Genomic DNA, 18456 nt, shown 5'->3' with positions numbered 1-18456 from the left:
AAGAAAATTTCTAAAACTAAAAATCATGAAACTTTAAGATACATAATTAAAAACACATATGAAAGTTTTTGGTTTTTTACATGTTTTTCTCCACCAGATAACACAGCAGGAATCATGACTCGAAAAGATGGCTACAGTCGCAACAAAATGAGCACCTACTTATTGCCAATTTTAATCTTTGACAACGATTATCCGATTCAAAGCAGCACTGGCACACTCACTATTCGGGTGTGTGCCTGCGATAATCAAGGAAACATGCAATCCTGCACGGCAGAAGCCTTGGTCCTTTCAGCCGGCCTGAGCACGGGAGCTCTCGTTGCGATTCTCCTCTGTGTCCTCATACTGCTTAGTAAGCTCTGTCCCTCTGAATGATCTTTTAACTACAAAAATCTCTCCCTCACAGTCCGCGGATGGTGTACTGAATAACACTTTTCTCCACAGATAAAGATAGAACATTTTCACTTTTTATTAAAATGGTTCTTTCGATTAGGAAAAAGTAAGAGTTTTTGTGTGTGGGGATAGGCCCAGCTTTCCAGAGACCAAAAATAAAGATCTAACAAATGCTATACACATGTGTATTTAAAAAATATATTTTATATCATTTGGTATTATATCTTTGACTATGTTCACTGTTCTAAGGGCATTTGATTTCATTGATTTCATCTTTGCATCAACTGTATAAGGTAAATACTTTTCTTCTAGAGAAAGGCTACATAATTCACTCAAAGTCACTCATTTAGAAAAGGCTTTAGCTGGCATTCAAACACAGACTACTATAGACTTCTCCTTTCTATTATTCCCAAATCAAAGACTACGTTGCCCTTACAAACAACAGTTCCTAACATATTCTGAGTTGTCTATATCAGATGTCTGACATGCAAATGCATTAAAGTTGTCACAGTAAGTTAGACATTTTCCCCTATATAGCTTGTTATACATTGGTGTGACATACCAAATTAAGAAGTTAAAGTTCTGTTTTTAAAAATATCACTATGTCACTGTGGTCATACCTAGTCCTGCAATATTTTCTAAATAAAGTCATGTTCCAACAGCGAATGTTTTATTTGAACATGCACTAACAGGACAACGATTTAATTCAATTAAACAGTTGTTCCACTGGAAAACATTCCAAAAAAAAAAAAAAATTGTTTCTATCAAATATTCAGCCCAAATGCTTATGCTTAGGGCAGGGGAGCTAGCCAAATTTATGTTCTAATGCTCATATGTGCTGGCTCCTTTTCTCTGCAAATCCTTTCAAGCTATCTGGATGAAATCCCTTTGGCCAGATATCCTTGCAGGACTTCAGTAGGGGATTGATGAAAGTGGGGAAAAAACATTTGTCTCAGTTAAGATGATCCAACTATTTAGAAAAACATTTTCTCAGTGTGGTTTAGAACAAATACACTGCTACCACCGCCATCAGCAGTTTCAATCCCCACCTACTGCTAGAGAGTTCAACTCCTCTGTAAAATATTTTTGTATCCCTATGGAGATAAAAATTTGGCTTAGCCTTTTGGCTAAGTGCTACTGATTTCACGTGGTTTTATTCACTCAGGAAGTTCCACTTTCCTAATTTAGAACCACATGAAAATATGTTGGTTAAATCATTTGAAAAATTTCTGTATTAATGTAATGTACATACACACACAAAGATAGTCATGCACACACAGGGAACCAAAAGCATCCCCCTAAGTAAGTTTAGATATTTTAACATTCTCAAACTAAATTTGATACTATTTTTTTCTATGCAGAAATCCTAGAAGGTTTCTTCTTATATTCTGCAAAGTCAGCCACCTTTGTTCCTTGAGCAATAAGGAAAGCCCTAATTTCTTATTTTCCACTTTCCCAGTTCATTGTCTAAATGGGGAGTAATTTTCTATTATTGTAGTTAAAATTGCTTCTAATTCAGAAATTTACGTTTTCAAAATTACTAAAGCACTTTATTGTTATTGTGAGTCTTTATGGTAATGGCTGGACATAGTTACTGCATTTCTATAGTTAAGAGAGTTTGCTTTTTATAAGATAGTGACATAGTACTGGCAATAATATTTTTAATGTACTTTCATACATTTTGAATAAATCTAACTCTTAGTTTATATCTATTTTATAAGGCAAGATGGAAGATTAAAATCTAGGGCAGGGATTTTAAACTTTTTGGTTGTAGGGACACTTTTGGCAGCCTGATGAAGTGAATGGACCTAGCCAGAATGATGATTTAAATTTATTACAGTAAAACATGTAAGACAAAAAGGAAATACACTTACACAAATGAAATAAAAAACACAAAGAAAACTGTGCTTGTTTATCAAATCATGCATGCCATATTCTGGAGCAAGTCTAACTATGGTTTGATTTATCTGTCAAACTGTGATGCAATATAAAATATCTGTCACACACACTGCCACTGTCACCATAGTTTATGCCAATAATCCTATTGAAAAGAAATGCTAAATTTGAGTTACAGATGAATGGAAATAATGAGGCACTTTTTTTTTTCAGTTCTTATCCTAGTCTTTCTGAATTCTGTTCACATGTTCCAGATTAATAACGTCAATCTAAGAAATGATCTGATAATATTAATATGGTAGAAAAGGAAAGTTCAGAACAGATTCTACGGATCATTTGTGGGAATTAGTAAGTTTTTATTAGCTAAGAAACCCTTAATATTTAATAATTGACTACACAATTGTTATTTTATTGATTAAAAAGTAGATAACTTATAAATTTATTTAATCTTAAATTTCGAAAGAAATCTCTTTTTCTAGTGCGTGGCTGAAATTTGATAGATGTCAGATCCATGTTGGACTTAATTAATCGTATGTCCATCTTTTAAAAGGAGAGGACAGGCCGGGCGCGGTGGCTTAAGCCTGTAATCCCAGCACTTTGGGAGGCCGAGACGGGCGGATCACGAGGTCAGGAGATCGAGACCATCCTGGCGAACACGGTGAAACCCCGTCTCTACTAAAAAATACAAAAAACTAGCCGGGCGAGGTGGCGGGCGCCTGTAGTCCCAGCTACTTGGGAGGCTGAGGCAGGAGAATGGCGTGAACCCGGGAGGCGGAGCTTGCAGTGAGCCAAGATAGCGCCACTGCACTCCAGCTTGGGCGACAGAGCGAGACTCCGTCTGAAAAAAAAAAAAAAAGGAGAGGACAGAGGTCTCATTTTTACTGCAGTTTTCTTTTTTTAATATCTCTAAGATGATCCTGAATATAGCTCAGTTCCCAAAGCCCATTCTGTGAAGTCTAGAAGTCTAACTACAGATACTTCGTTATCTTTCGTAATTATATTTAATTATCTTTAATTATCTTTTGTAAAATCTTACTTTTACTTTTACGAAATTAAAGATAATCTTTAATTATCTTTCGTAAAATCTTACTTTCAGTTAGGAAGAGCTGAGAAAAGTTTGCTGGTCCATATGAAAATAACATTGAACAGGGCTTTAGTATAGTTATAGGGGCATCACGGGCCGTGTTGAAGTGTAGTCTCAATGACAGTGAGTATGCTTTGTTTAATCTCGATGTAAAAATTGAGAAAAGGAATAATAGCCAACATTTTCTTATTTTCTGTGAAGCATAAATAATACCGACAAGCAGTGAAGTACCCTAAAGTAAAGGAAACCTGGTTTGTATTTTTTCCTAGTAATGCTGAAGTGTGTTTTGACGATATTTTCTTGATTTTATTCTCACATTTCTTACATGTAACGTTATGGGCTTGTCCAATTTTTAATGGAAAATTTATATTTTGAAAATCGTGTTTGCTTATTTTTAAATGAATGTTATTAATTGCAACATGCATTTGTTAGAAAAAGGTTCATCTTCCAGTACACATAATTTGAATTGCAGTATTATAATGAGAAATAAGAAAATATATTATATGAGGAGAAGTTCACAGTTCACTTTGTAACATAGGCATGTAAACAATAAAAATAATACAGCAAGTAGAGGGAATACAATTAACATTTCATTCCAAAAGTTTAAATCAGATCCTATATGTCAAGGAAGTCCTCATTAACAAGATACAGTCTGAGGTGTTTTGTAAGGTAAGTTAAAGATGAGTTTGAGTTTGAGTTTTATATTGTAACATTTAGAGTTATAGTTCAGTTTTCTAAGCCCCCTACAAAATTAGACCAGTAAAGGAATTTAGTTAAACCTATGAGATATAGAAAGTGATAAAATCGGTGACACATACATGTTCATGACATATTCATGTGTGTGCGTATGTACACGCATAATATAGGAATATAACGCATATACAAATATATATATATGAGTAATGTTTGCATATATTCCCTTGAATCATTAAGAAATGATACTTGTGCCAAAGTGAAAGGAATGATCAATATCATGAGTAGAGTTGTAGCGTTTTTGTATTTGAAATAAGTGCACATTTGGAAAGATTGCTGATGTGTCAGGCAATTGCAGTTGGATAAATATAATAATTGTACTTGAATAAAGCTTTTTCAATGCCAGAAGTTCATAGGATAGTATGTCTTGACAGTAAATTAATGGCATGGTAATATCTGCTCCTTTATCAATACAATGCATCCAGTCATTGCCTTGAGAAACTCTGTATTTCTACAGGGTAGTTAATTATTTTTATTCGATTAATCTTAATATCTCCTGTACCAAACAAATTTCACACTCAGAAGTGTACTCTATTTTATCCTGACTCATGAAATCTCACTATTTTCCCATTTCTTATTAATAGTTTTAGTCGTGCTGTTTGCTGCATTGAAGAGGCAAAGGAAAAAGGAACCTCTGATAATTTCAAAAGACGATGTCCGGGACAACATTGTCACCTATAACGATGAAGGCGGTGGGGAAGAAGATACCCAAGCTTTTGACATTGGCACATTAAGGAATCCAGAGGCAAGAGAAGACAGTAAACTTAGACGGGACGTAATGCCCGAAACTATTTTTCAGATAAGGAGGACTGTGCCTCTGTGGGAAAATATTGATGTACAGGATTTTATCCATCGAAGATTAAAAGAAAACGACGCAGACCCAAGTGCACCTCCATATGATTCCCTGGCAACGTATGCCTATGAAGGGAATGATTCCATAGCAGATTCGCTCAGCTCTTTAGAATCCCTCACAGCTGATTGTAACCAAGATTATGATTACCTCAGTGACTGGGGGCCTCGTTTTAAAAAACTTGCCGATATGTACGGGGGTGATGATAGTGACCGAGACTAAGAGGATTGTTTGACTTGATCAATATTAGTGGAAGTACTGTCTATGTTATTAGATTGAGTGGCCTGCATTCTCTTCCTGGGAGGAAATTTTTCAAAAATTGAAATTACAAACAATACGTAGGTGTTGTCTTAGTAGGGATTTGCTTAATCAGTAAGTTTTCGTGAATGAATACGAATGATATAGATATTTTAAAAAGTAATAATCAGTTCACCCTCTTTGCCTAACAATCTCGGAAGGAAAATATATCACATCAATAATCAATAAAAATACTTAAAAGGCTTTTTGTGCCTTTTCTTAGGTATAATAATTTATAAATGTTTTCTTAACTGACTTTCAGTCACCTTTACTATTAAACTAAACATTGTGCAACCGCTTTGTAAATTAATATGGAAAAGATATATCCCTAATGACATAGGAATGACTATTACTGCCATATTTATTTAGTTGAAGAATGTCTTTGTGTTAATTCATTCATATTTTTATAAATGTATATTTATATTTTTGTATTTTTATGAAATAAACTAGTATTTATAAAATACATTTCATTTTATTTAATTCCTAGAGGCAGATCTGATCTCATTTATAACAAAAATGTTTTACACCTTTAAATGTAAAACATGGTTCACTCAGGGAAAAAGCAGTTCAGAAACTACTGCATGGATTTGGACCTACAATGTAGTGAAACTATAAAATAATTTGGTACCAATTGTTATTTTTCTGTTTCATCACTTAAATATTGACTAATGTTTATAGAACCACTGATGTCTAACCATCAATAGAGTATGAGACACATTTGGAATATAAAATATTATATATATATATATATATAGTTGTGGATAATAAACTTTAAGGGTTTTTTTTTGCAAGTCTTTACTACGGGATCAACCAGTGGATTATATTTGAGAGTAAATGAAGTATATGTCAGTAATGTTATGTAAACATAGAAAAAATCTAAATCAGTCTTCTCTCAGTAGTATAGTTTTCAAAATGAGAAATCATAGTTCTGATTTTTTTTTTTCTTCATGATGAGGCAATTCATGGGATATGTGCTCAGGTGTGCGTAACATGTTTAAAATGTGTATTGAAGAGTAGAGAGTTTGTTTTTAAATTTGTTATTTTATTGAGGAAAATCGAAGTCATTATAGTTGAGAAAGTTTTGAAAAAGCTAAGGAAAAGTAGAGAAAAGAGACTTAAAAGAATGTGATGGTTTACTAATTATTGCGATTGTCTGGAAAATAGAATATAGGCATCTCAAAGCATGGGAAAGAAGACGAGATGGGAATCGTAAGCAATCATCCTCTGCAAATATTTGAAAGACTGCCGTGTATAATCTGGCCCTGACATGGCCTACAGCATAAAATTTCAACCAAGATATGGGAACTTCACAGAGAGATTGCATGTTATCTATTTTCTGTGCCCAGAATTAGCCTTTTATTCCTCTTCAATTATTCATAGTTTAGGCAGCAAATGCCATGCTTATGGTGATTCCTAGGTGGAATTCATATAGGAGAAATTTAACTTTGTCTAGTCTGTTACCAAGAGGTTTTAAGGAGCAAATACCAAATTATAAACATGTACTTATTTGTTGCTATATCACTATGTTGTAAAGTTTTTGTAGACCAAGACTAACTCAAGAACTTTATCTTCGATATGTAACACACATTAAATATTTATTAAGATTTAATTTAATGCCAAGAAAAAGACATACTGGACTATTGAGAATTACTTGATATGTTTCCCAGGATACAATCACTCAGAAAACAGAAAGATTTTTAGTTTTAGTTTTGATTTAGATAATTTTAGTTTTACCTTAGAAAGGAATTAGTTTCCTCATTGCCAAAGCTCATCCATCATAGATAGACAAATACCTAATAGGATATATAAAGTGACTTGAGATAATGAAAAAATAAGTTAGACATTGAGCAAGGTGTCTTATAATCACTTTATTCTATAATCACTACAAGGTTAAATAACAATAAGTAAATCAATTCTAAGAAGACCTATACTGACTGTACATGTAGTGGTTGTTTAAAAAACAAAGACATTATGTGGCGAGAGAGTTGAATAAATTGGTAGTTACATAGCTTGCCTGGGCTTACCATGCTTGAAATACTAAGAGCACTGCAACAAACGAACTTACCTACAAGGTGTAGATCTATGATTGATATGAGAGAGTAATATTGTCATTAGATAGAATAAAACATTAAGTATTTTAACTTGCAAAATATTATTTGGCTGTCTCTTTTTGAGAACTAATGAAGTTAGTTTCAAAGTTCTCCCTTTTCTTGATCTGTGAAATGACTGACCTATGGTAATCTTTGTAAGAAGCACAGAGCTAGAAGAATTAATATTAACTGGTACGCAATTATTTTTATATACCTGACTTAAATGCTATGAATCAGAGGATCTGATTGAATCAAGGAAATTAACAGATCTGTGTAACACTAATACTTCCTATCCTTTTCCAATAATCTAGGAAATGTCCATAGTAGGTAAAATGCATTCAGGAGCCAGATGGATCAGATTTTATTTTTTCGTTACTAGCAAACTAAATGAATCATTGAAATTCTTCAGAAAAACACACATCACAACATTCACCCTATTGGATTTGGAATTTATTTTACTAGATGCACACAATATCCTCAGTAAGATTTGATTCTATTACTTTATTCTCATGAACTATGGGGTTGTTAAATGTTGAAGATAATTTATTCTTAATGTGTACTTGCCAAACTAAATTAATTAGCTCTGATTATTTCAAACTAAAATAGAATTAAATTAAAATCAATTGAGTAACCATTATCCCAAATATAAACTTAATTTCATTGTTTTATTTAGAAACTTCAACAATTTTCAGAATATGTCTATATTTATATCTGAATTTCTTTCAGTATGAATAACCTATCTACACTATTTGCATGTTAATACAGTCTGGATATTATTCCGTTCAATTTTGCTCTCAGGCACATTGAATCGATTTCAATGATTTAAATACCAAACTTAGTAAAGAAAATAAAATAGTAATAACAATAAAAGCAAGCAAACAAACAGGAACAAAAAAGTAATAATATCTCACCTTAGTTAGTGGTGGATATTGATCATTCCTGTCACTTCGGCGCAAGTATCATAGTTAGCCTCCGGAATTCTTTATTCTGTTGGTTGTACTTTAACTTTACCCAATCTTCTTTACTGGTTCTTTCTCTTCTTTTCTAGCTCTCTATTTTAGAGTTGTCCAGGCTTTTTTCTTTTCTGGTTAAATTCAGGTCCCTGGCATTCTTACCAATTTTCCATGGTACTATACCTGTCTATATCTATATCTGTATCTAAGATATAGATTGAAATTTTCTGATTTTATACCTCCCACTTTCACCTCTATGTAATAATCCAAACATATATCCAACTATTCTAAATTTCTACTTGAATAAACATATCAAAAGTAACATGTCCAAATTTTAATTACTGATTTTCACTCCTATCTTTTCTCAGCTTGCCCCATCTCAGTTAATGTCAGCTCTATCCTTATAATTGTCCATGCCATAAACCAAGCAGTCAATCTTCATTCATTTCCATCTGCTATCTTCCATATCTAATACTGTAGAAAATCCCATGAATGATACCTTCAAAATGTAGCTGATATACAATGACCTTTCATCATATCTCCTGCTACAATGCTGGTCTAATAACCATACTTGGATTATTGCAGTTTTCTTCTAAGTGTTTCTTCTCACTAGCTTCTGCTCCTGCCATCTATTTTCAACCCAATACAGAGCAGATATGCTTTTTTTTTTTTTTTAAACTAGATAAGTTTGGACATCTCACTTCTCTTTTCAGAACTTACCAATTGTTCACGTGCAGTGAAAGACAGTCCTCACAGTGGCCTCTAAGGACCGGTCAGATCAGATTCCCATTATTTCTCTGATAAATTATTCTCATTTCTTTCATTCATTTTAATTTGATTTTTCTGTTCTCCTTGTTTTTTCTCAAACTGGCTAGCATTTTTTTTCCATTCGATTGACTTTCTCTGGAATAATCTTTCCTTGGATATCCACAAAGTTAACTTCATAACTACCTTCAAGACCAGTTTTTAATGTGACTTTCTTAGAACTACATTGGTCAGTCTATTTAAAATCACAATCCTCTACACCCTTTTCTCCTTTCTCTATTTTTAAAATAATTGTTTGCCACAGCACATATTACCAATCAACTTGTTATAGAATTTGTTTATCCTTTAACTTTTTGTGTGTCTACTGCTACTAGAATGCTTGATCTCTCTGAACAATAATTTTTATAGATTTTATTCATTAAAGTATCTCATGTGCCCAGATTGTTGTTTCATACCGTGTTGGCATGCAGCAAATACTTGCTCAATGTTGAATAAAATGCTCAATATTTATATATGAGCATTTTAAAAATTTTGTAGAATATTATAAATACATGGGAGATGAAAAAATCAAATGTGTCTGGTCATGGTGGCTCATGCCTGTAATCACAGAACTTTGGGAGACTGAGGTGGCAGGATTACTGAGGTCAGGAGTTCGAGACCAGCCTGGGCAAAACAGGGGAAAACCTATTTTACATATTTAAAGAAAATAAATTAGCTAGATGGAGTTGTGCGTGCCTGTAATCCCAGTTAATTTGAAAGCTGAGTCAGGAGGACAGCTTGAGCCCAGGAGTTCAAGGCTGCAGCGAGCTATAATCACACCACTGCACTCCAGCCTAAGCAACAGAGCAAGACCCTGTCTCAAACATACATACATACACACATACATACATAAACATATGTGAAAAAAGGGAAAATTATACTCAAATTTACAGCAATGTACCTGCCTTCAACACAATATTGAATATACTCTAGATTGTTAAATTGAAATATAGTTTACTAAATTCTGGTTGATCACAATTAAATCATTATTTGAAAGAATCTTTTAAAAAGTTCTGAAAAACTTGAATAATTTTTCAAGTTAAAAAATAAAAACCTGACACAACTAAAGTTGTATTTAATAATCTTGGTTTCTAAAAGATAATGGTGATGGAATTTTACTGCATTTCAGACCATCAATTCTAAATGTCGGAATCAAAACACAAGCACACACAGAAAAGGGATAAAATATATATATATATATATCCTTCTCTTCTGCAGTTGTAATTAACTTTACGACAGCCTAGTCACTGGGCAGCTCTTAGCCCACTATTGTCTTGTACTTGGGTCGTGTGATACGGTTTCTGGCAAGTTGAACAGTTAAGATCTAAGAAAATGTTGTCTTACTTAAATATGCTTAATTTCTTCCGACATTTCAATAAAAATATTGGGACTTTTTTTTTTTAAGAATAAAAACATTTAAATAATTGTTTATAATGCAGGAGAAATATCAGCTACTTCAGTCTGTATGGTGAAAATAGCAGCCAGATGCATTGGCTCATGCCTGTAAATCCAGAATTTTGGGAGGCAGAAGCAGGCAGATCACCTGAGGCCAGGAGTTTAAGACCAGCCTGGCTAACATGGTAAACCCTATTTCTACTAAAAATACAAAAAGAAAAAAAAAAAAAAAAAAAAAAAAAGCTGGACTTGGTGTCACGCACCTGTAATCCCAGCTACTCGGGAGGATGAGGCAGGAGAATCACTTGAACCCCGGAGGCGGAGGTTGCAGTGAGCCAAGATCGCACCATTACACTTCAGCTTGGGTAGTAAAAGCAAAACTCCATCTCAAAAAAAAAAAAAAAAAAAAAAAAAAAAAAAAAAAAAAAAAAAAAAACGAAATTGAACCTCATCTGACCTGTAGTCAGCTTTTTGTTTTGTTTTGTTTTGTTTGTTTTGGAAAGTATATTGTTAGCTCATATTGTGTCAAAAACTGTAACAAGTTACCATACTATTAACCACACTTAAAAATCAAGATATTTTACCTATAAATTAATCTCCATAGATTTTCTTAAATAATATATCAGTGAAGTTAATTTAAGCATTTATTCATTATATTTATGTTCCACTAAGGTGATTTTATAACTTGCCACTTCATGTCTGTGACAGTTTTCTTTTAGATGTTTTAATATTATTATTATTTCTGAACAGATAAGTATAAAAGTCTTGAGAGTAATTTTTCAACGACATATATTATAACTATATTTCACAAATATGAGGCTTATCTTTTTATTATATTTAATTTCAGTGTAACCAAAAATATATACGTTATGGTGTATGCTATTCTATGACATTTTTGACTTGGTTTTCTATGTTTCCTTATTACTAATTCTGCCCCAAACTCTATGGCAATTGTCTAAATTTCAGCTTCAGACACAAACAAGTAGGGAATCGATTTTAGATTCTTGAGGAAATCTCCCCTACAGTTTGTTGAACTGCTCTAGTCTGGACAGACCAGTTCCTCACTCTACCTGCGCTGAGCCCTCATTCTGGTGTTTTGTTTTACCAGCAACTAGGGATGGCCTTGATCTCCCCTGAAGAGCTAGAGTCCCGAGCCCCATATCCCATATCAAGCACATTCTGTTCCTTTTCCTTGCTCCACCTCCTCACGAGTATAAGATAATTCGGACTACACATCTCCCAAATGATGCTATTGTTTATTTTTTTCTAATATTATAGCTTTGTTATACTTTAAACTAAAAATATTCCTTGGTAATCAATTGTGCTTTTTGCTCTGGCTGTATTGGGCACTTTGGAATTTTGCTAGAAGGAAGGATGTATCTTAGTTCCTTGGTCATCAGAAATCTCTCTTATGGATATTTACATACTGTTTCATTAAATTTATATTATCTGCCTGCTCCTTGTAGGTACTGAGCATTTAAGTTGGTAACTCTTATTATGTAACATTAGCAACAATTTTTTAAATGTTATAAATACTGTTAATAAATACCTCATTTTTTATTTTTGATGATTTTAAGTCTAATACATAATCCTTTTTAATATTAGCAAATAAGAGATTCATATGTAAAAAATTATAAGAAAAAATATATTTTAGGTGATTATGTTCTTGAGATGAACATAAGTATTCAGATTTTTTTATTTGTCTTCACATTCATTCAATACTACTTTTCAGTGCATTGTATTCCAGATTCATTTAATGTCTTTCATATATTAGAAATTTATTTTGCACACATTCATTTAATAGTCGATTATAACATGATCCAGAAGAGCATTTATATGGCAGCAAATGAAACCAGGTCAAGTATACACTTCCTATATATTTACTTGAATTAGGAGTTTTAATTATCAGAGCATGTCATATTTATAACCACTTTATAATTTAACTTCTTAAGAATGCTTCAGTTGTATGATGTGGTAGTTTCAAACTTTTTTTTCATAGAAAATACATTAGAGCCTTTTTTATTAAATATAGGATTATTATACTTATAAAAGTAATGATTTTAATCAAAAGTATTCTTGATGCTTCAAATTTTAATTTATTTTCTTCAGGATGCTATATCAAAAAAAGTCCACGGATAGAGTCTTATGTAAGTGAACAATTAATTGATTTATTAATTTTATAAATTCTTTTTAAATACTAGCATTAAACAAAGCCGTGTAAGAAATTTAAAACAGTACAATGTGCACCTTTTATTTTCTTAAGATTTTGGAATTCAATTCAATAAACACGATTAACTAAAATATAAAGTGGTATGTGATAAGAGCTTAGAAATAACAAGGAAATTAACAAAAGGTGTTTTTGGCTTCACATTTTTAGGAGTTTTCAAGTCACATTATATTGTTTAAAAACTGTTGAATGAAGATTATTATATCCAGTAAAAATCAGTCAAAGGTACTTTTGAATAACATATGTAAGACACTCTCTGGTTGATTAAACTCAGCCACTTTTTCTACTAAAATTGAATGTCACAGTTTGTTAATAAGGAGTCTGACTCCATTTGTTGATGTTTAACTGCTGATAACTTTTAAACCTCATCCTTCCCTTTTCTTCTTGATCCCCACTTCTGGACAAGCTGGTAAGAAAGCCCTGGTGTTCCCTCCTTTGGCGCAGGCAAGAAATTCAAATCTAATAAGTCCTCCCTACATAAGCAAACTCTCAGCAGTTTGTACAATAAAAACTTAGGCAGGTATCTTTCCTTCCTCTCTCTAGTCATTTAGGATCCTCCTGAGAGGCCTTCCTACTCTCCCCAGAGACCTCAATTACATAAATGATCAACCTTTCCATAACCTCTTGGTGTGTGGGGAGCATCATCAGTGTCAATGTCCATACCAAACTGTAAGTGAAGGTCCGTCAGCCTTTGCGAAGTTACTGATGTCTTAAAATGGTCATTTGATTAGGCTAACTGCCACTTAATACACACAGAACTTTGATAAACATTTAAAGATAAATATTTTGCATTGTCTTTTATCCCCATCTTCACAATACTTTAATGATAATATCTCCTAATGATTTTCTTATAAAGAAACGGCTCAAAATTTTATTGTATTTCTTTGTTAAATACAATATATTAGTATAGAATGTATTTGTGATTTTAACTATAGGGTGATTTACATTTGATTATTAAAAGGCTAAAGAGTTTCATAAATAGAGGCATAAAATATCAACATGCATTAACATATGTGAAGCCCAATGGAAATGCATTGAATACTTAATAAGTCCCAGGCACTATACTAATCATTTTACAGGGATTACTCTCTGAATTCTTAAAACTCTTTCATTTAGTTATAATTCTTATCTCCATCCTACATAATAGGAAACTGAAACCTATATAATATCACAAGTTGGTAAAATGTGGAGGAAAGTTTTAAATTCAGACAATCTGACTCAGTAGACTTTCCTTTAATCAGTATGCGATTCCAGATTATCATCATTGTATAAAACTCAGAGGATGGTGGCATTGAGCTGGGAACTGTCTAATCAGTTTTTTTTTCTCAGATAATATAATTTTATATTCAATTTGCTGAGAGAAAAGAAAAAATAATCAATGGTCTAATAAGAGTTTGGAGTTTTGAAAAAACAAAAAATACAACATTTTTCTTGTAAGGAAAGGATCTGAAATTACACAAACAAGTTATTGATAAGAATAATATCTGAATCTGATGCCGTTAAAAGTCTAATAATAAATAGCCAAAGCTAACTTAAAACTGCAGTATATTAAAGCAATGTCCACTGCTGTAATATAAAGCAAGCAGTTTGGTATAGCACCTACAATGAAGATTTACTATGTACTTATATTAGGCTAGAAATTGAGTACTTCATTACCATTCTTGAATGGTAATGAAGTAAGGATAGGCTAGGTGGAAAAATGAGAAATGTCATAGAAATGCATAGTATTAAAGGACAATATAATAATGCCTACCTTACAGAAAACATCCAAATTGTTAACAAATAATTTTAGTAACTATAAAATCAATGTCCAAAAAATCATAACAGTAAAGCTAAAATGCAGCACATTGGAAAATTTCTGTCAACTATCCCTCTCAAAGGGAAAATTTAAACTCTGATTGGAGAAATTCCCACAGAATTTTGTATAATATTATTTCACCGTGGATAAATCATGTAGTGTGTTTGTGGGGTTAGATATAAGTCCACTTTTCATTCAAAGCTGAAGTGTCTGAGACTTCTGCTAAAACAAACATTAATAGATAAATTTGTATTCACACTTTGAAGACAGATAGGAAGCACTATGACAAACAGAGATTTGAGATCAGAAGTAAGATCATATATCTGACATTTCCGTATGATGCTTTAAAACTGTGAAAGAGCGTTTTTGAATTAATCTGTGGAGCAATCAAATGAAAATGGGGACTAGCAGCAGTTAAGTCTAATTCCAAGAAATAATATTGAACATCACACCTATTATTAGGTACATCCATCACAAAGAGAACAGCCTGGAATTTAAGAACATCTTTCCGGGGAAATGAGAAACTAGATAAATGAACAATGGTGACACTGATTTCAATATTTATTTTTCTCTGGCCTCTGAATAAGATGCTGTATTTTTGTTTTGTTTTGTTTATTTGTTTTGTTTTTTGTCAATGGTATTCAATTAAATAAAATCTCAGAAGTGAACCAAGGAGGTATTTTAGCAATCCTTTGCTCTGCTCCACACATATCCACCCATTTCTCCAGCATGACTTTAAATGTGTCAAAGTGCAAATATTTTCTACAGTGCTGAGGCAACTTTGTGTAATGACAGAAAGCTCCATACACCGCCAGGGGCAAAAACTAGTATAATATTTTGTTAAACAGAAGTTAATGTATTGGTTCCCTGTCATATGCTAATATCTATATAACAATATATTTTGACAGTGTGGAGGGTTGCTCTTATATGTTATCTGAATATGTTTAAAAACTGAGATTTTAATTTTTATAGAAACATAATCCACACTTTGAATCACAATTCATCATTCACTGGGAAAAATCTATCTGGAAAACATCGTTTTCTAAATATCTTGTTTATTTTCCATTCACTACAATGGTCACATTCTGTATTAGTGGCAGCATGCTAATATACTTTGTAACTTGTAAAAATGTAGCTAACAAAATTACACTTACATTAGCTTCAGAATTGTTGATGTATTTGCTTAATAAAATAAGGCATCTTATCAAGGAATCATCACATGATGTGATCTACTTCTTACTTGGATATTATTTTTTGAATTATATTAACCTATTGAACTGATGGAAATGCCTATTTAGTGCCACTAAATATGAGAATAGACATGCTCTGAATAAAGAAGTTGATTATACTGATCTAAGCATTGGTTAATAATATGGTGGGGAAGTTATTTCCATTTCATGGTCTGTAAAATTAATTCCTTAACCTTCCAGCTATGATGAAAAATCTCATTCTGCATTTTTCATTATTAATGTACTCTCATACTTATTATCATGAAATTTTATTAAATGTTCTCAACTTTATTTATTAAATCTCCAATGCAATAACCATTAGCTTTGCTCACTGAATAACAAGTAATTTAGGACAAATGCTAAAAGATATTTAAATATAAATTTATGGTAATTGTAAGAGTGATTGGAATTTCTAAAAATTTTTATGCTAAAATCTGCTCTAATTCAATTGAAACTAATAGAACTAAACTGCTTGCTATTGGCTTACGTATGACAAATTAATTAATTTGCATGATTTGCTATTTTTTCAGTAGTTTAAAAATGTGTTCTATTATCCTCAAAATACTATATTCTTCTTCCATGTAAGGATAAATATGCATGCCACCAGGCAACAGAGGCCTACAAATAAAATAATATTTCAGAAGAAAAACAAATGTGTACTTAACAATTTCAGGCACCTATTTTTGATAAATTTCTGCATATGCAGCAAAAACAACATTTGTGAGTTGGGATTAAAATATTAATTTAAGATTAAGTGGAAATTCTGCTCATCTTTGATGGAAAAGCTCATTTTACAGATTTCTCTGAAGAGTCCAAGAGGAAAAGTGGTAAATGCAAGTGATCAGAAAGGAAAGCCCCAAGCTAAAAAATACGTGACATATCTCTAGGGTAGTTGTATTTTCAAGTACTGTAGAAACAGAAGTCTATTCTGAGGAAACCAGAAGAAAGTTCATTCTCATTTTTCTTCAATTTATGAGGAGAAGGAAACTACTTCATTAAAATTTAATTTAAAATTAAATCCCAGTTAGAGAAAAACCAACCATAGAAATGAGTTGAATTCTAACCCGCTGAGAACCAAGATGACAATGATTTTAAAAAGAATATGCTCTTACGAAAGTTCTCATGTGCTCTTACAGCATTTATCATCTTTCTATCCAAATGAACTTTATGAGTACAAAAGCTACCAATTCGTATTGACAGGAGGAAATAAAATGGTAACTGGGAGACATTGAGCAGTAAGAAAAAAATGCTTGATCTTCCCTTGTTTGTCTTGCTTATCTTATTTAAACTGTTATGTTTTCCATTTCCACTTCTGGAGCTATTGAAGTGCCGATATTCTAAGTGATTAGTTTCCTTAGTACTATACTTATCCAATAGAGAAATCTTTCCTTCTGGAACTGTTTTTTATAATAAGATGAATAGGCACATATAAATATGTGTAATGTAATTGTCAACTGCATGGGGCCAAAATAATTCTGTAATCAAAATCCTGATGAAGCTTCATCGACACTTACTTCCCTGGAACAGGTATAACATTTCCATTGTGAATGAAATATATATGTATATATACATACGCGTATATATAATATATATGTATGTATAATATGTGTATACGTTATATATAATATGTGTATATATTATATGTATATATTATATATAATATATGTATATATTATACATATATGATTTCCACTTACATATACAGAGAGTCCTCTTACAGTGGTTCAACTTACAGTTTTTTGACTTTCCCATGGTTGCAGAAGCCATACACATTTAGTACTGAGGGGTGGGATCCTCTCTCACTGTTCTGAGCAGCAGCAGTGAGCCTTAGCTGTCAGTCAGCCACATGATCATGAGGGTAAACAACGGATATACTACAGTGTACTGTTGTTGCCAGGTAACTTTGCCCAACTCCAGGCTAATATAAGTGTTCTGAGCACATGTAAGGTAGGCTAAGCTAAGCTATGATGTTCAACGTGTTAAGTTTCTTGCAATATCTTCAGCTCACATATGTTAACCTCTTTGTAATTCAAGGCGTGTCTGTATATAATTATATTTTTAAGTTAAGGTTAATATGTCAAGATCATGTAACTTAATTGTATTCTGATTAGCTTCTAACAGGTAGTTTCAGGGAAAAATAAACATTTATTTACCATTGTAAGCATTACAAAAATTATTGTGAAAACCGTTGTGCTAAAATCTGTTCTATAATAAACTGGGGCCTTTCATGTGAATACAGTTTTAATGTGTTTGTCTTCTAAAGGTGTTTGAGACTCCAGTGTGAGCGAGGCAGTATGTTGGAAATTAGGTAAACAAAAGTGCAATCAGACTGCTTTAAAGTTCAATGTCTGACAAAATGTATGTACCCATTACCATAGAATGGTCAAATGTTTGGGCTAATAGCATTATTTTAAATATTAAATGTTTGATAGGACTCCTGAAGAAACTTAAAGACTCAAGGCAATACTTACAAAGATAACATTAAAAAAAACTATCGAATTCTAATAATGTCGATGAAAACATCCTCTCCTTCAGTAAGCACTGAATCAGTTTTCTATAGTACGACTTATGAAATTGACCAATTGTCTTCATATTCACAAATCAATGTTCTCCCATTTTCTAGAGATCATTTGTCCCTTTACTCTGGGTAAACTCTTTATGCTTCTGAGCACCTTCCCAGGGTGCTACTG

At 32.4% G+C, this 18456-nt stretch overlaps 1 protein-coding gene across 2 annotated transcripts in view; it reads left to right on the top strand.

Moving 5' to 3' along the window:
* CDH9 (cadherin 9) overlaps positions 1 to 5735 on the top strand; it is a 171504-nt gene extending 165769 nt beyond the window's left edge. The window contains exons 11-12 of one of the 2 annotated variants that reach the window (XM_010353177.2): positions 98 to 349; positions 4708 to 5735. In XM_010353177.2, the coding sequence (XP_010351479.1) occupies positions 98 to 349; positions 4708 to 5195 (740 nt within the window). In that variant the 3' untranslated portion in view covers positions 5196 to 5735. The remainder of the gene's footprint in view (positions 1 to 97; positions 350 to 4707) is intronic. The other variant, XM_030927589.1, reaches the window with a different exon arrangement.
* The last annotated feature ends 12721 nt before the right edge of the window (positions 5736 to 18456 follow it).

The sequence above is a fragment of the Rhinopithecus roxellana genome, chromosome 3, assembly GCF_007565055.1.
Source record: "Rhinopithecus roxellana isolate Shanxi Qingling chromosome 3, ASM756505v1, whole genome shotgun sequence".
In the NCBI taxonomy this organism is placed as follows: Eukaryota; Metazoa; Chordata; class Mammalia; order Primates; family Cercopithecidae; genus Rhinopithecus; species Rhinopithecus roxellana.
This window is presented reverse-complemented; position numbering and strand designations above follow the sequence as displayed.